At 40.1% G+C, this 19,371-nt stretch overlaps 1 protein-coding gene across 5 annotated transcripts in view; it reads left to right on the top strand.

Moving 5' to 3' along the window:
• SNX27 (sorting nexin 27) overlaps positions 1–19,371 on the top strand; it is an 86,462-nt gene that overhangs the window by 23,328 nt on the left and 43,763 nt on the right. For 4 of the 5 annotated variants that reach the window (XM_032267345.1, XM_032267346.1, XM_032267349.1 and 1 more), the window contains exons 2-3: positions 3,499–3,730; positions 19,162–19,354. In XM_032267345.1, the coding sequence (XP_032123236.1) occupies positions 3,499–3,730; positions 19,162–19,354 (425 nt within the window). The remainder of the gene's footprint in view (positions 1–3,498; positions 3,731–19,161; positions 19,355–19,371) is intronic. The other variant, XM_032267348.1, reaches the window with a different exon arrangement.

Below are 19,371 nucleotides of genomic sequence, written 5' to 3'. Positions count from 1 at the left end.
TATGGATTAGGAAATTGAGATTTAGTGAGATTGAGTAATTTACTTGGGGCTCATTCAATAAACAGCACAATTGGTACTCAAACCCAAGTCTGTTTGACCCCCAAACTCATACTTTGAGCCTGAAGTCTGTACTGCTGAAAGTTTCTCTTTGTTGGAGAATTTATATTTTGCATTAATTTTTGTCTTCAAAATTGTACAAAGTATTGGGCCACACCGAATTTGAGTCTGGTATAGTAGCCTTCTTGTAAAAAGAGTATATCATATAAACATTTTTATGCCTGTGAAGATCTCTTAATTCTTGAGGAGGGAGGGCCGTTTTTCAAATCAGACATCTTGGGATTTTTACTGACCTTATTTCATTCTCCGAAGAATGAAGGAATTTTCCACTTTGTAGTAAGTCTTGGAATGTATAGCATTCCTTCTATAGCTGAACCAGATAAAATATTAGCAAGTCTGTTTAGAATATGACAGTGGAAGTTTTTTCCTCTCTTTTTTTAGAAGAGGTTTTTGGAATTATAGTCAGTTTGAAACTTGGTCTTACTAATAAAGAAGAGAAACGTAGGTGAGCTCTCTCGCTCCCTGGTTGCTCTTGGTATAAGTCTCACTTAAGTTTCTCTGATGATTTTCAGGGTTTATTTTTGTGAGTGACCCATGGAACAGTGTATTTTGATTTGAAAACTGAATGAGTGGAGGTGTGTATTGAAAGCAATAGTTCTGAATCTTTTTGGAGTTTATATACTCCTTTTTGAAGCTGATGAAAGCTAGGGAAACTCCCCAGAAAAAAATGCATAATATGCACATAAATACAATTTTACATACAAATTTTATAGATCCACTGGCTCCCAAGTCTACCAACAGAGTGCCCTAGATAAAAAAAAATTCTTTAAAGGGAAAAATAATTAGGGAACTGAAAAGTAAGATTTGAGCATCAGTTTTTATTTTTCACAAATGTGCATTTCACAAAATTGATTGTATTAACAGAAATTTTGTTTTAGTATTTAAGATTTTATTTGAAGACAGGATCTCACTCTGTCACCCAGGCTGGAGTGCAGTGGCACAGTCATAGCTCACTGCAGCCTTGAACTCCCATGCTCAGGTGATCTTCCCACCTCAGCCTCATGAGTAGCAGGGACTACAGTCACGTGCCACCAGGCCTGACTAATATTTTGGTATATTTTATATAGAGATGGGGTTTTACCATGTTGCCCAGGCTGGTCTCTAACTCCTGAACTAAAGCAATTACACCTGGGATTACAGGTGTGAGCCACACTGTGCCCAGCCTGTATTCAGGATGTTAGTATTTTGTCGAGTCTTTAAGGTGTCAGCTTTTGCCAGTGTGTTAATAAAGGATATTCATGAGTTAGCTAAGGTTCCTAGGGATAGATGAAATTATTTGATGATTTCTAAACTTGGTTTTTCATTTTTTTCTTCTACCATCAAATCATTTTCTCAAAACTAGTGAGACCAAATAATTAGATAAAATCTTTTGCCAATTCCTAACTTAAGATCTCCATTTCTGACCGGGCGCGGTGGCTCAAGCCTGTAATCCCAGCACTTTGGGAGGCCGAGGCGGGTGGATCACGAGGTCAAGAGATCGAGACCATCCTGGTCAACATGGTGAAACGCCGTCTCTACTAAAACTACAAAAAATTAGCTGGGCATGGTGGTGCGTGCCTGTAATCCCAGCTACTCAGGAGGCTGAGGCAGGAGAATTGCCTGAACCCAGGAGGCGGAGGTTGCGGTGAGCCGAGATCGCACCATTGCACTCCAGCCTGGGTAACAAGAGTGAAACTCCATCAAAAAAAAAAAAAAAAAAAAAAGAAAAGATCTCCATTTCTTCTTTAACCAATATCTATATACATGGTACCTCTTTACTTCTTAAACCTTCTGATGTAAATGTTTAGGAATTGTCCTACCTGTTTTATTATATTAATCTCCACAGCAACTCTGTTAGGAACTTAGTATTGTCTGCATTTCCAGATGTGGAAAGCAAGGCTAAGAAAGGTTAAAACTCAGTCAAGACCAATTCTGATACTAATAGGCAGGATCAGGATTTGAACTCATGTTACTAGCTCCGAAGCCTATTTTCTTTCCATTTTGCCATCCTGCTGTATGATCAGAGTTGATCATGTTTTTTGATCACAAGTCTGACTGATCCAAATAAAAAGCCCAAGTTTCCATCAGCAAGAAGGGTCTGCTGAATTTTTTGTATATAAGTTAGACTTTCAGGATGTGAAATGTCAGAAGTGCTGAATTTACTGGCTAAATTGTTAAACTCTAAATTAAATCCCAGGAGGCTAGCTGGGGGGATCTCCTGTCTGTTCTGTTTATATAGATGGATGTTTCAGATACCAGACTCTGACAGAGACAATTTCAGTGACTGAAAAGTTTATGGAAGGCTTGTTACTAAACTTAGCATCATTTTCAGGAAGGAAAACCCCTAATGGTTTAGAACAGGACTGAAAAAGAATTTAACTCTAAAGGGTAGATCAGCTTTAAATGTTAGATTGATTAGAGGTCAGGTGTGTATTTCCTGCCTCTCTTGGGGTAGCCGTAGGAGGGAACCTCCAGGCCAGCTGCCCAGTGGTTTTTGCTGAGGTAGCAGCCTGGATTGGCACTCTGGGAAGGTAGTTTGGTTTGCTGAGTGAGTTTTGTGAGACTCAGCATCTTTCTTGACAAAATACTTCTTCTAAACTTTGTACTTTGTTTGCCTTGTTTCAGCCTTTTGTACACAGTAAAACAGGAAGGAAAATTAGTAGGCTGACTGACTATAACCTTAGGTGCATATTTTTTAGTTTGGACTGATTACACCGGGCTTTAAATGAGGTAGCATAGAGCAGGAAAAAAGTTGGTAGAATCCCGAGAGGTTAATTGAAGTGGAAACTAGTGTGTGAAGAGTAATACCATTTGGCTCCCAAGGTAATGAAACTTGGCATAAAGGAAAATTGAGTTGACTGATTTGAGATATGGAGAGAAATTGGATGTAAATGTAAAGGAATTATTTTCAGTCTTAACTTTTGTTGAGTCTCTATTTACAAATTAAGGGAGTGTCTTTTGTGAAGGTTCTTTTAACAGAATTCCTGTGAGGTTTAAAAAGGACAAAATACAATTCAAGTGGCAGGGCTGTCAAAAGCCATTTTGAATGAATTGTGTCCATGCTTAGTTGGGGTGAGGAAATTGGACTGTTTAACTTAAAAAGCTTTGTTTCCTCGTCAGCTTCACCCTCTTTCCATGTGCTTCCTGAAGCTATGTGTGGGATATGAGTATAGAGGAAGGGGAGGTCTTCTCACCTCTTTCCATTTTTCCCCCCGCCATAAGTTCACAAAGTTTTTCACGTTAGAAACTGTAAAAACATAAACAGCTTTTCCGGAACCAAATTAACCCTTTGATTTCATGGTTCATACTGTGTGACACTGGAGTGGGGGCAGGAGGGAGGAGATACAAGGTGTTTGGACCCTTCTGGTTTATGGGATTGTCTTTTTCCCTTTTTCCCCTTAGGAACCACGTGAATGTTGAGGGGGCGACACACAAGCAGGTGGTGGACCTGATCCGAGCAGGCGAGAAGGAATTGATCTTGACAGTGTTATCTGTACCTCCTCATGAGGCAGATAACCTAGATCCCAGTGACGACTCGTTGGGACAATCATTTTATGATTACACAGAAAAGCAAGCAGTGCCCATATCGGTCCCCAGATACAAACATGTGGAGCAGAATGGTGAGAAGTTTGTGGTGAGTGTCAGCCCAACTCCATCCTCAAACATCTAGCTTTTGTTTCCCCTAGTCTTATAATTATGCAAATATTACAGTGGTAGATAAAAGACTGCAACTTAGGTCAGTTTGTCTACCAGGAGGATGAGTTCACACGTAAATAAAAGACACTGACCCTGACTTATTGCAGGGGGTGAGCTACAGTAATGGAGAAGAGTCCTATTCAGCATAAGTATAATTCCATTTTATTTTGAGATAGTCTCAAGTTTGCATTCTGTGTTGTCAGTGTGTGAGTTTTTGTTTGTTTAGTTTCTTTTTGTTCGTTCTTTTGTTGGTTGCTGTCTCTCTTTGCTAATAGTAGTCTCTTACTTACTATCAATTCTATGGAGCTATAGGGCAAGATTAATTTAAAAAGATGGTGTCCTCAGAGATATTTGAATAAAAGAGAGGTTTGTCCATTTCAGAACTTGGATGTCTCTACTCTTCTTTCCACATCATGTTCTTTTCATTTTCTTTGGAGGTATCTGTGTGAATGATTAACTGTGGCTTTTCCCATGAGTTTCCTGAATGCAATTCCCATGAGCTGTTTCACACATTTCCAGTCTGTTGCTGTTGTGGTTATGCAGGAAAGCCCATCCTGAATTTTTAGTGATGTGTGCTAGACTCTTTCCTGAATACCTTTGTTCTTCAAAGCCTAATTGAAGAACAAAGGATAGCTTGGATATCTCAGTCTATTTAATTTTTCTCTTGGTTGCAATATGCTTTATTTGCCTTTAATTATTTGTGGAGTTTTGCTGTAATGAGAAATGTTCATTGTTCTTTGTAGAAAATGCAGCGGGTTCTGTTAGATGCTGGCAAACAGACTGCAGATGTTTAAAGCTGAACAGTTGAATAAAGTGCAGTCTCTAAAACAGAGTTATCCTCTGCATAGGAACGAGCTGTGGTACTCATTTACATTTATGGTAAATTCTTTTTAGTGAAGAGATAAGAAAAGCAAGGAAGCTAGAAAAGTTGCAGGGGATCAAATAATGCTTGGTTGCATCTGTAATTTAGCTGTAGATGATAGCATATAGGTTTATTTCAGGATGGACTTCTGTAACACAGAATTTAGAGTTTATGTTTCAAAGTGCTAACTTCGAGTCATAAGCATGTAAGAAGTTGAAATCAAGTTCATGTCCTGAAAGTAGAGCTGATCAGATGTTGAGACCTTTTGGGAATTACCTAAAAACTTGGGAACTTGAGAAAAGGAATGATACTACTAATTGTACCTTTATTTATTTTTATTTTTTTGAGATGAAGTCTTGCTCTGTCCCCCACGTTGGAGTGCAGTGGTGTGATCTTGGCTCACTGCAACCTCCACCTCCTGGGTTCAAACAATTCTCCTGCCTCAGCCTCCCAAGTAGCTGGGGTTACAGACATGCGCCACCACACACGGCTAAGCTGGGTATTTTTAGTAGAGATGGGATTTCACCTTGTTGGCCAGGCTAGTCTCAAACTCCTGACCTCAGGTGATCTGCCCACCTCAGTCTCCCAAAGTGCTGGGATTACAGGCGTGAGCCACCGCACTCAGCCCACTAATTGTACTTTTAAAATCAACTTTATTGAACATAGTTTACCTGTATGAACATTCACCTACGTTAAGTGTCCACTTTTACAAGTTTGACAAGTGTACGTAGTCTTGTAACCACCACCACCACCACAATGAAGATTTAAAACATTTTCCTACCCCCAAAAGTTCCCTCATGCCCTTTGCAGTCAGTCCTCACCCCTTACCACTGCCGTTGTCAACCACGGATCAGCTTACTGTCACCATGTTCTACCTTTTCCAGAATGTCAAATAAATGGAATCATATCGTATGTACTCTCTTGTATCTGGCTTTGTTCAGTTAGTATAATCCTTAAGATGGGTATACATTGTTATTTACAGCAAATACTTGATTTGTCCCCTTTTTTTTTTGTTGAGACGGAGTCTCACTCTGTCGTTCAGGCTCGAGTGCAGTGACATGATCTCGGCTTACTGCAACCTCCGCCTCCCTGGTTCAAGTGATGCTCCTGGCTCAGCCTTCTGAGTAGCTGGGACTACAGGTGTGCACTGCCACGCCCAGCTAATTTTTTTTATTTTTAGTAGAGCCGGGTTTTCACCATGTTTGCCAGGATGGTCTCAATCTCCTGACCTCATGATCCACCTGCCTTGGCCTTCCAAAGTGCTGGGATTACAGGTGTGACCCACCGCACCCGGCCCTATTTGTCTCTTTTTAGTAGCTGAGTGGTAGTCGATTATACAGATTTACTACAGTTTGTTCATCCCTTCATTGTTGATGCACATGTGGGTTGCTTCCAGTTTTGGACTAGTATGACTAAAGCTGCTGTGAAATAATATTAATGTACAGGTCTTTATGTAGATATATGTTTTAATTGCTCTTGAGCACATACCAAGAAATGGAATTGCAGGGTCTTACAGTAAGTGTAAGTTTAACTGGCCGGACGCGGTGGCTCACGCCTGTGATCCCAGCACTTTGGGAGGCCGAGGCGGGCAGATCACGAGGTCAAGAGATCGAGACCGCCGGGCGCGGTGGCTCAAGCCTGTAATCCCAGCACTTTGGGAGGCCGAGGCGGGTGGATCACGAGGTCAAGAGATCGAGACCATCCTGGTCAACATGGTGAAACCCCGTCTCTACTAAAACTACAAAAAAATCAGCTGGGCATGGTGGTGCGTGCCTGTAATCCCAGCTACTCAGGAGGCTGAGGCAGGAGAATTGCCTGAACCCAGGAGGCAGAGGTTGCGGTGAGCCGAGATCGCGCCATTGCGCTCCAGCCTGGGTAACATGAGCGAAACTCCGTCTCAAAAAAAAAAAAAAAAAAAAAAAAAAAGAGATCGAGACCATCCTGGCCAACATGGTGAAACCCTGTCTCTACTAAAAATACAAAAATTAGCTGGGCGTGGTGGCGCGTGCCTGTAGTCCCAGCTACTCGGGAGGCTGAGGCGGGAGAATTGCTTGAACCGGGGAGGTGGAGGTTGCAGTGAGCCGAGGTCACGCCACTGCACTCCAGCCTGGTGATGGAGTGAGACTCTGCCTCAAAAGAAAAAAAAAAAAGTGTAAGTTTAACCTTAAAAAACTGCCAAACTGTTTTCTAAAGTGGCTATACCAGTTTTACATTCTCATACACAGTGGAGAGTTCCGGAGTTCCGGTGGCTCCGTAACCTCTTGATATTTTCAGTCTTTTTAATTCTAGCCATTCTCATGGACATAATGATATCTTACCGTGGTTTTAATTTGCATTTACCTAATGACTCATGATGATGAGCTGATTTTTGTGTGTTTAATGGTGTCTTCATTGATTAGTAGCTGTTTAATTCTTTTGCTTATTTAAAAAATTGGGTTGTTTGTCTTATTATTTTGTTGTAGGGATTCTTTATATATTTGGGTTCTATAAGTCCTTTACCATACGTACGTAAATGTGTGTGTGTGTGTGTGTGTGTGTATGAATGAATGAATGATATATTTTCCAGTAGCTTGCAAAAGGACTTAAATAAACGGAGCATAGTGGCTCACACCTGTAATCCCAGCACTTTGGGAGGCCAAGGTGGGCAGATCACCTGAGGTCAGGAGTTTGAGACTAGCCTAGCCAACATGGTGAAACCCCATCTCTACTAAAAATACAAAAATTAGTCAGGTGTGGTGGCAGGAGCCTGTAATTCCAGGTACTTGGGAGGCTGAGGCAGGAGAATCACTTGAACTCCAGGAGGTGGAGGTTGCAGTGAGCTGAGATGATACCGTGGACTCCAGCCTGGGCAACAAGAGTGAAACACTGTCTCAAAAACAAACAAAAAAAGGACTTCGAAAGATGTTTTATAAATATTTCTTTCAGTTTGTGACTTGCCTTTTCATTTTTTAAAAAAGTATCTTTCAAAGAACAGAAATTTTAAATTTTGATAGTCTAGTTTATCAGTTTGTAAATTTATGGATAATGCTTTTTTGTTCTAAGAAATCTACCTAACCCAAAGACACCAGTCTTTTATGTTTTCTTGCAGAAGTTTTATAGTTTCAGCTGTCTTTTTTTTGTAAGAACTTGATTTTTAATTTTAATTTTATTTTATTTTTGAGATGGAATCTCACCCTTTCGCCCAGGCTAGAGTGCAGTAGCGCTGTCTTGGCCCACTGTAAGGTTCAAGTGATTCTCCTGCCTCACCCTCCTGAGTAGCTGGGACTACAGGCGCACGCCACTGTACCCAGCTAATTTTTGTATTTTTAGTAGAGATGGGGTTTCACCACATTAGCCAGGCTGGTCTCAAACTCCTGACCTCGTGATCCACCTGCCTCAGCCTCCCAAAGTGCTGGGATTACAGGGGGTGAGCCACTACGCCTGGCCAATTTATAGTGTGTTCACAGAATGGAACCTGGGAGGCAGAGGTTGCAGTGAGCTGAGATCACACCACTGCACTACAGCCTGGGTGACAGAGTGAGACTTCGTCTCAAAAAAAAGAATAAATAAATTAATAAAAGTACAATTAGAAGTTTCATTCCTTTTCTCAAGTTCCTGAGGTTTTAGGTAATTCCCAAAAGTTTTCAACATCCAGTCTGTTCTGCTTTTAGGATGTGACCTTGATTTGAACTTCTTACATGCCTTATGACTCAAAGTTAGCACTTTGGAAGCATAAAACAAATTTACGACATTTTCATCACCTCAAAAAGAACCTCATTCCCTGTAGCCATCATTCCCCAAACCTCCCATCCCCTCCAATTCTAGGCAAGCACTAATCTATCCTCTGTCTCATAGATTTGGGTATTCTGGACATTTCATAGAAATGAACTCATGATTTTTTTGTGTGTGATGGGCTTCTTGGCATAATGTTTTTGAGGCTTATCTAAGCGTGGCATGCATCAGAATTTCATTTTCGCATTCCATTGTATGGATATCCCACTTTTATTTATCCATTCTTCAATTGATGGACATTTGAGTTCTTTCCACTTTTGACTATTATGAGTAATGCTATTATGGGCATTTGCGTTACACGTTTCTGTCTAGATGTATGTTTTCATTTCTCCTGGATACATACCTAGGAATGCAACTGCTGGGTTATATGGTCACTCTTTAGGTTTAACCTTTTGAGGAGCTGCCAAACTGTTTTCCAAAGTGGCTGTGCCATAGTTTTTACTCCTATGTTTAGGTCTGTGATCCACTTTGAGGGATTTTTTTTTTTTTTTTTTTTTTTTTTTTTTTTTGTATTAAAAAGGAAATTTTTTTTTTTTTTTTTTTTTTTGTATATTGTGATATATAAAGGTCAAGTTTTTGTTTTTTGGTTTTTTTTCCCCAATGTCAGGCTGGAGTGCGGTGGTGAGATCTTGGCTCACTGTAGCCTCCGCCTCCTGGGTTCAAGTGATTTCCCTGCCTCCGACCCCCTGAGTAGCTGGGATTACAGGCATGCACCACCACACCCAGCTAATTTTTGTATTTTTAATAGAGACAAGGTTTTGCCGTCTCAGCCAGGCTGGTCTCGAACTCCTGACCTCAAGCGATCCACCTGCCTCGGCCTCCCAAAGTGCTGCGATTACAGGTGTGAGCCACTGTGCCTGACCAGGTCAAGGTTTTGTTTTCGGTTTTGTTTTTATATGGATATCCACTGTCAGCAACCAGTGTTGAAAAGAAAATTCTCTCCCCTTTGAAATATCTTGACATCATTGTGGATAATCAATTGACTGTGTGGTTCTGTTTCTGAACTCTTTATTCCGTTTCATTGATCTGTTCATTATGTTCATCATTTCTGAACATTTGTGTCATTTTGAGATTGGCTTCTGTTAAATGTCTTTTCCCTTGAGAATGAGTTATATCTTCCTGGTTCTTTATTGAGTCATTTTGGATTGTATCTTGGGATATTATGAATGTTACATTGTGTGGACTCTGGGTTCTATAATATTCCTCTGAGAAGCATTGATGTTTTTGTTTTGGCTGGCAGTAAGCTGTAAGCTGTGTCTCCTTCTGTGGGTTATACTGCAAATCTGTTTAATTCTTTCAGTCTTTGCTGTGCTACATTGAGTCTGTATACATTCAAGAAGGGATTAGTCTGAGATACATGTGGTGTTCATTCATAGAATTAAGGAATCACCTTCTCTGGATTTCTCTAGTCTTGAATTCTCCATTCACTCTGGTAGCAACCATGCCTACCTAGAGTCTTTTCCCTATATATTTGAGCCAGAAAGATGTCAGGTTCTGAGTTCTAGTTGCTTAAATTGTGCTAGTTTGTAACTAATGCCCATAAGCAGAGGAAAGCCCTCTAAATGCAGGAATGTCCCTGGTCCTGTACAGATCATTGCTCTATGTTTTGAGTTCCCCCCCCAGTCGGCCTGCTTTTAGTGTGTAATTCAGACTCCTCAGATAATTGTTTTTGCATTTTGTCCAGAATTTGTGTGTTTTAGTGGAAGGGTTGGTCTACAGCAAATGTATGTACTACTTGAAATGGAGTTCTATCAGGTTTTTCATTATGTATAATGAATATTATGTCTTGATGAACTGATCCCTTTAAGATTATTTATCTCTTTATATATTATAAATCTCTTATCTATATCTCTCGTTATCCCCGGTAATATTCTCTGTTCTGAAGTCTTTCTCTCATATTAACATATGGCCACTAATAGCCATATCACCTTTCTTTTGGTTATTGTTTTTGTTGCTGTCTTTTCCATTTAGCCTATTTATATACTTATGATTAAACTGGGTTTCTTTTTTTTCTTCTGAGACGGAGTTTCACCCCCAGGTTCAAGTGATTCTCCTGCCTCAGCCTCCCAAGTAGCTGGGATTAGAGGCATGTGCCACCACGCCTGGCTAATTTTGTATTTTTAGCAGAGACAGGGTTTCTCCATGTTGGTCAGGCTGCTCTCGAACTCCTGACCTCAGGTAATCTACCCCTCTTGGTTTCTCAAAGTGCTGGGATTACAGGTGTGAGCCACCACGCCCAGCCTAAACTGGGTTTCTTATAGAAAGCTTATAGCTGGATCTTGCCTTTTTATCCAGTCTGACAAAGTTTTTTATTTTGAATGTGTAGACTATTCACCTTTAGTATAATTATTGCTATAGTTACGCTGAATCTACCATCTTGTTTTCTGGTATCTATGTTGCATCATTATTTATTTATTTTTTCCTCATTTCCTGCCTTCTTTTGGATTGATAGAGTATTTTTAAACGATTCTATTTTATCTCTACTATTGTTTTATTAGGTATAATTTGTTTTTTTCTTGGTTTACAGTATATGTCTGTAATTTACGAACATTTACCTTCAAATTATATATTTGAATTTATAGTTATATACACATAATATAGTACATGTATATTATATATAGTATAACATATGTAAATATATCTAATATATCTAATTTTATAATATAAAATTATATTCTCTATTGAATATATCTAATTTTATAATTATATAAATATGCTATATATTTATATTTACATTGGCCATTTTGTCCCCCATCAGATGTTGTTTAATTCCTACAAATTTGTGAATTTTCTAGCTTTCCCTCTGTTATTGATTTCTAACTTTACCCCATTGTAGTTATAGATGATACTTTTCATGATACCTTTTTTTCTGTGACATGGTTTCTCTCTGTTGCTCAGGTTGGCGCGCGCACTTGCGCGCGCGCACACACACACACTCACATACTGTATAATTTAAGACTCTTAGAGGAGCATATTCCACCCACCCCCCCCATCCTTTACGCTATTGTCATGCATTGACTTGTATATGTATTATAAACTTAATGATACATTGTTATTTTTGCTTTAAACAATTGCCTTTTAAAGAGTCGGGTTTTTTTGTTTTTTGTGTTTTGTTTTTGTTTTTGTTTTTTGAGTTGTGGTCTCACTCTGTCACCCAGGCTGGAATGCAGTGGTACAATCTTGGCACCCTGCAACCTCTGCCCCCCAGACTCAAGTGATCCTCCCACCTCAGCCTCCTGAGTAGCTGTGATCACAGGTGCGCACCACCATGCCCAGCTCATTTTTTGTATTTTTGGTAGAGACAGGGTTTCATCATGTTGCCCAGGCTGGTCTCGAACTCCTGAGGTCAAGTGATCCACCAATCTCAGTCTCCCAAAGTGTTCTGGGATTACAGGCATGAGCTACCACACCCGGCATTAAAGAAATGAAACATGAGAAAAGAGTTCTTTTATATTTGACCAGTATTTACCATTTCTTTTCTTTTCTTGAGATGGAGTTTCACTCTTGTTGCCTGGGCTGGAGTGCAATGGCATGATCTCAGCTCACCACAGCCTCCACCTCCTGGGTTCAAGCGATCTCCTGCCTCAGCCTCCCAAGTAGCTGGAATTACAGGCATGCGTCACCATGCCTGGCTAATTTTTTAGTAGAGACGGGATTTCTCCACGTTTGTCAGGCTGGTCTTGAACTCCTGACCTCAGGTGATCCGCCTGCCTTGGCCTCCCAAAGTGCTGGGATTACAGGTGTGAGCCACTGTGCCTGGCCCATATTTACCATTTCTTATGCACTTTATTCCTTTGTGTAAATCCAGTTTCTATCTGGCATTAGATTCCCTCTGCTTGAAGAACTTGCATTAATAGTGCAGGTCTGTTGGCAATGAATTCTTTTAGCTTTTGTTGATGTGAAAAAGGCTTCATTTCACCTTTATGCTTGGAAGATTTTTTCAGGGTATAGAATGCTGGGGTTGATAGTTTTTTTCTTTTAGTACTTAAAAAAAATCACTCTGTTGTAATTCCAGCACTTTGGGAGGCTGAGGTAGCAAGATTGTTTGAGGCCAGGAGCTTGAGACAACCCTGGGCGACATAGTGAGACTGTCTCTACAAAAAATAAAAAATTAGCTGGGTGTGGTGGCACAATGCTTGCAGTCCCAGCTACTTGGGAGGCTGAGGCAGGAGGATCACTTGAACCTAGAAGGTTGAGGTTGCAGTGAGCTGTGGTCACGCCATTGTACTCCCGCCTGGGAGACAGAGTGAGACTGACCCAATTAAAAAAAAATCTCTCCAGTCTTTCTGGTTTTCATAGTTTCTGTGAGATGCCTGCTTGTTTTAGGGTTTGGTCTTTTCTGTGGAATGTTTTAACCCTCTCTGGCTACCTTCAAAGTTTTCTTTCTTTCTTTTTTTTTTTGAGACAGAGTTTCGCTCTTGTTGCCCAGGCTGGAGTGCAATGGTGTGAGCCCAGCTCACTGCAACCTCCACCTCCCGGGTTCAAGCGATTCTCCTGCCTCAGCCTCCCTAGTAGCTGGGATTACAGGCACCTGCTACCATGCCCAGCTAATTTTTTGTATTTTTAGTAGAGGGGTTTCACAGTGTTGGCCGGGCTGGTCTCGAATTCCTGACTTCAGGTGATCTACCTGCCTCAGCCTCCAAAAGTGTTGGGATTACAGGTGTGAGCCACTGTACCCAGCTCTTTTTTCTCTCTTTAAAAAAACAGAGACAGGGTCTCACTCAGTCATCCAGGCTGGAGCGCAGTGTCTGTGATCATAGGCCACTGCAGCCTTGACGTCCTGGGCTCGAGTGATCCTCCTGGCTCAGCCTTCCAAGTAGCTGGGGCTACAGGCATGTGCTACTATTCCTGTCTAATTTTTATATTTTATTTTATTTTATTTTATTTTTTGGAGATGGGTTTTCACTCTGTCGCCCAGGCTGGAGTTCAGTGGCACCATCTTGGCTCACTGCAACCTCTGCCTCTTGGGTTCAAGCAATTCTCCTGCCTCAGCCTTTCAGGTAGCTGGGACTACAGGTGTGCACCATCACTCAGCTAATTTTTGTATTTTCAGTAGGGATGAAGTTTCACCAAGTTGATCAGGCTGGTCTCAAACTTCTGGCCTCAAGCGATCTGGCTGCCTCAGCCTCCCAAAATGCTGGGATTACAGGTGTCAGCTACCATGCCTGGCCACCTAATTTAAATAACTTTTAGTAGAGGTGGGGTCTTGCTATGTTCCCCAGGCCGTTCTCACACTCCCAGCCCCAAGCAGTCTTCCTTCCTCAGACTCCAAAGTGCTGGGATTACAGGCATGAACCACTGCTCCCCACCCCCAGTGTTTTCTCCTTATCTTTGGTTTTCAAAGTTTCATTTATGTGTCTGGGTGGTTGTTTCTTATTTATCCTGCTTGAGGAATTTGTGGTTTGATATCTTTTATTATTTTTTTGAAAATTATTAGCCACTATGTTTTCAGATACTTTTTCAGCCCATTCTTTTTCTCTTGTCTTTTTGGAGGTTCTAGTTACCTCTGTTTTACACTGTTTGATATTGTCCTAGTGCTTTTGGGTGTTTTACTCTATTTCAGTTCTTACTTTCTCATTTCCATTTAGATCATTTTTATTGACCTGTCATTAAGTTTGCTGATTTTTTTTCCTCAGCTATGTCCAGTCTGCTGATGAGACTGTTAGGGGAACTCTTCATCTCTGATACCATGCCTTTTATTTCTATCACTTCCATTTGATATTTGCTTGTAATTTTCATACCTGCTGAAATTCCCCAATTCCCATCTGTTTGTTTATGTTTTTCGCCTTTTCCTGTTGCATGAGATCTTTAGCATATTAATCACTGTTAGTCTAGTAATATACTGCCTGATAATTTCAATGACTGGATCATCTCTGAGACTGTTTTATCTCTTCACGTAATGTTGGGGTTTATTTTTTTTCTTGCATTTTTGTCCTGTAATATTTAACTGAATGCCAAGTGTCATGTGTAGAATAATAGTAGAGATGACTGAAGTAAATAGTGTTTGAACTTGGAAATGGGCAATACTCTTCTGTTAGGTAATTTAGTCAGTTAAGCTGGGTTTGGATTTTGTTATGGCTATCATTACCTTTACTGTGCCATAGACCTCAAGTTTCTCTAGCAATGGGTTGCTATTACCTTGTGCTGGGGTTCTGGAGGTTTTTAAATATTTATTTTTTGTTTTGTTTTTGAGGTTTTTTTTTTAGACAAGGTGTCACTCTGTCATTCAGACTGGAGTGTGGTTGTACAGTAATGGCTCTCTGCAGCCTTTACTTCCGGGCTTAAGCATTCCTCCTGCCTCAGCCTACCAAATAGCTGGGACCACAAGCACACGCCACCACACCTGGCTAATTTTTTTTTTATACTTTTTGTAGAGACAGGGCCCCACTATTTTGCCCAAGCTGTTCTCAAACTCCTGGGCTCAAGCGATCCTCCTGCCTTGGCCTCCCAAAGTGCTGGGATTATAGACATGAGCCACTGTGCCCAGCCTGGAAGGTTTTTTTCAGTGTTTTGTCCTCAGGCTTTCAACCACCTGTGCATACCAGTACCACAGACAAATTCTCTCTTTACATTCTTACCCCTCTGCTACGGGAGACTGCTCTTGCTTTTTACTTGGGCTAGACCCATGGTAGAGGTAAGATACGTGGTTCAACCTTAGTCTTAAGCAGAGTCTGCGTCTCTGTGTCTTAGTTCTTTTGTCCTTCCTTCTTATTGCAGCCAAACTCTGCCTTGTATCTGTGGTTAGTCTTGGGAAAGAGTTTCCTGTCCCTCCCTCAACTATAGCAGACCTCTGCTTGGTAACAGTATAGGAACCTGGGCCTAATATGGTTTCCTGCCTCTCCCCAGGAGTATAGAGTATTTTACTTTTACTCCTTCCTCAGAAGAAGTGGATCTTCACCTGTGCCCTATGGATGAGAGGATTTGCTGCCTGTCTTAGCCTATTTTTGCTGCTTTAACAGAATAACACAGATTGTAGGTAATTTATAAAGAAAAGAGATTTATGTGGCTCACAGTTCTAGAACCTGGGAAGTCTAATATGAAGGGGCCACATCTGGTGAAGGCCTTTTTTGTTGTGTTATAACATGGAGGAAGGAATTCCATGGTGAGGAAGTGCATGTGAGACAGAAAAGGGGGGCCAAACTCCTCGGATAAATAACCCACTGCCTCAATAATGACATTAATCATGAGAGTTTTGCCACTATAGTCTAGTTACCTCTTACAGATCCCACTTTTTAATACACTTCTTAATCCCACTTCTTAATACATGATAGCTGCTTCATGTCCTTGTCTTTTGTCTTGGTAACTTCTGAGCCTGTTTTTACTGACTTAATTTTTATCCTGGTTATAGGTCAAATTTTCATGCTTCTTTATATGTCTAGTAATTTTTGATTGGATGTTGGATATTGTGAATGCAATGTTATTAGGTGCTAGATTTTGTTGTATTTCTTTAAAGAGTAGAGTGTTGGATTTCTTTTTTTTTCTGCCATACAGTTAAGTTACTTACAAATTACTTTGATCCTTTTTAGCTTTGCTTTTAAGCTCTTTTTGAGTAGTTTAGAATACCTTTTACTCTAGAACTAATTTAGCTTAACTCCTAAAGCATGGTCTTTTTGAGTTCCTTCTGAATTTCATGCAGATTTAGGGAGGTCTCTTTATTCTGGCTCAAGGGAAGTTGAATGATTCCATAACCCGTGTGAATTCTGGGAATTGTTTATTTACCGCTCCCCACTGATAATAGTTCTTTCCTTAGATTGTTATTCAGTCAAAATTCAAGGGGACTTAATACAGATTTCTGGAACTGTGTCTTGGCTTTAGCTCCCCCTTGCATGCTAAGCCCTGCAAATTCTAGCTGCTTTGGGCTCCTTGAACTTCAGTCTTTGTTTATTCAACTCAGTGAAGTTGCCAAACTCTATTCAGCTGCAGTTTGGGATTTACCTCCAGGCAGAAAGCTGAGATGATAGGAGCACTCATCTTGTTTGCTTCCCTTTTCTCAGGGATCACAGTTCTTAGCTGCCTGTTGTCCAGGTCTAAAAATAGTTGTTTCCTATGTTGTGTCTAGTTTGCTAGTTGTATTTAATGAGAGGTTAATTACAGACCACCTGGAAGTCCACAGATTGTTCTATAAAAGGATATTTTTATTTAGGGATAATTTGATTAAAAGCTGATTTTAAATATTCTTAGCTTTAAGAGAAATGCCAATGAAAACTCTACTTCTTATTATGTAGAGGAATAAATTCCAGATGGATTAAGGACTTAAATGACAAAACAAAAAATTAACAGCTCTTAATAGAAAATATTGGTGAATAGCTTATAGATCTTGGGAATAGAGAAAAGTTTCTTGAGATGCAAAAAGTGTTGGTTATAAAAAGACTAATAAATTGGACTCTTTTTAGAATTCAAAAAAACCTTAAATAAAGTGACAAAGTGGAAGAAGATATTCACAATACACCCAATGAAACAGATTATGTCAAGAATATATAAAGAACTCCATAAATCAATAAGAAAAGCATAAAAACTTAGTATGAAGGTAGGCAAAACGCATGATTAGGTACTTTACAAGAAATGATACTCACATGGTCAATAATTATATGAAGAGATATTCAACATTATTAGTAATTAGGGAAAGGTAAATTAGGACCATTGTAAGAAGTCTTTTCACACCAATTCCATTAGCACAATTAAGAGGATCTTTTTATATGTTGCTGAAAGAGAACAAATTGGTGCAACCACTTTAGCTTACATTTTGCATTATCCCATGAGGTTTAATATGCATATAACTCTGCAGTTCACTTAGGGTTATACTCAGAAGATATACTTAGAGGAATATCTTTTGCATCTACAACAGGAGGCATGTATACAAATGTTAATAGCAGCATTATTCACAGTAGCTAAAATCCAGAAACAACCCAAGTACCCATGAGTGGGAGAATAGATTTAAAACAAACAAACAAATGAGCAACTACGATATATTTACACAACAACAAAATGCTGTATGCAGCAGAGTAAACCCCAAAGACATAATGTTGTGATGAGACCATAGTATAATATTAAGTGAAAAAAGTAAGTGCTTTAAAGTCTTATTCATTTTGATACTCTATTTTTATAAAACCAAAATATCCTTTAAAATTGAAATAAAAGGCTGGGGGCATTGGCTCACGCCTGTAATCCCAGCACTTTGGGAGGCCAAGGTGGGCGGATCACCTGAGGTCAGGAGTTTGAGACCAGCCTGGCCAACATGGTGAAACCCTGTCGCTATTAAAAATACAAAAATTAGCTGGGTGTGGTGTTGCATACCTGTAGTCCCAGCTACTTGGGAGACTGAGGCTGGAGAATCACTTGAACCCAGGAGGCAGAGTTTGCATTGAGCCACAATTGCGCCACTGCACTCCAGCCTGGGCAACAAGAGCAAGACTCTGTCTCAAAAATACAATAAAATAAAACAAAATTAAATTAAATAAAAATTAAAAATAAAAGTTTAAGGATTATATATAAACACAAAAAACATGAAAAGTAAGGGAATCATGAACATGGTTGGATATGACAACTTTTTGGGGTCAGGGAAGCAAGGATATAGGGATGTGGGATAGAGGCAGAGACTATATGGTTTGAATTAAATTATTATCAAGGTCTTAGCTTAGCTTTTATTTTGCTTTTCACATTATCTGTTTACTAACAAAAATTCCACTATTGCTTAAATCATTTTATTTTGTTTTCTTGAGATAGGGTCTCCTTCTGTTGTCCAGGCTGGAATGTAGTGGCATGATTGTGGCTCATTGCAACCTCTGCCTTCTGGCTCAAACGGTCCTCCCACCTCAGCCTCCTGGACAACAGGTGCATGCCACCATGCCCAGCTAAATTTTTGTATTTTTTTTTTGTAGTGACAGGGTTTTGCCATTTTGCCCAGGCTGGTCTTGAACTCCTGGACTCAAGTGATCTGCCTCCCAAAGTGCGCTGGAATGACAGATGTGAGCTACCATGCCCAGCCTGCTTAAATCATTTTAGGCCTTTTCTTTGGAATCAACTTTAGAGCTAGTTTAGGTCACACACAAATATCAATTACATTGCTTTATAATCAACCCTAGGTTTTCAGCTCCCTTCAAATTTTCTTGCTTGTTCATTCACGATATTTACCACATTGGCTTCAAATGACTTTTAACTTTCTGAAAATGAAATCTACTCTTAAAATTGAGAATTGCCTTTGAAGATATTTAAAAGTATGCTAGAGGTCATTTTAATAGCAAAAATAAGATCATGCTCCTCCTGCTGGGTGTGGTTATTCGAGGTGGGCGGATCACCTGAGGTCAAGAGTTCCAGACCAGCCTGGCTAACATGTGAAACATCTTCTCTACTGAAAATACAAAAATTAGCCAAGTGTGGTGGTGCATGCCTGTAATCCCAGCTATTTGGGAGGCTGAGGCAGGAGAATCGCTTGAACCTGGGAGGCAGAGGTTGCAGTGAGCCAAAATTGGGTCACTGCATTCCAGCCTGGACAACAGAGTGAGACTCCATCTCAAAACAAAAAACAAAAACAAGATCATGCTCCTTTTGAAAAGGGGGTAGTTCTTTTTTATCCATATAACTTCATACATGTTTGTCAAAAGCAAGTCTTATTTTTAAGTGGTTTTCTTAAGTGCATAGCAGAACGCACTAACCAATATCAGTCTAAGCCTGACTGGATGATTCTGTGATTTAATTTGTAGTAAGTCTGCATTTCTTTTGTTCTTCTCCTTCACCAGGTATACAATGTTTACATGGCAGGGAGGCAGCTGTGCTCCAAGAGGTACCGGGAGTTTGCTATCCTACACCAGAACCTGAAGAGAGAGTTTGCCAACTTTACATTTCCCCGACTCCCAGGGAAGTGGCCATTTTCATTATCAGAACAACAATTAGATGCCCGACGTCGGGGATTGGAAGAATATCTAGAAAAAGGTAAGCCAAACTATCAA

Source organism: Sapajus apella, unplaced genomic scaffold (assembly GCF_009761245.1).
Source record: "Sapajus apella isolate SASKATOON/1434 unplaced genomic scaffold, GSC_monkey_1.0 scaffold169, whole genome shotgun sequence".
NCBI classification, from domain to species: Eukaryota; Metazoa; Chordata; class Mammalia; order Primates; family Cebidae; genus Sapajus; species Sapajus apella.
This window is presented reverse-complemented; position numbering and strand designations above follow the sequence as displayed.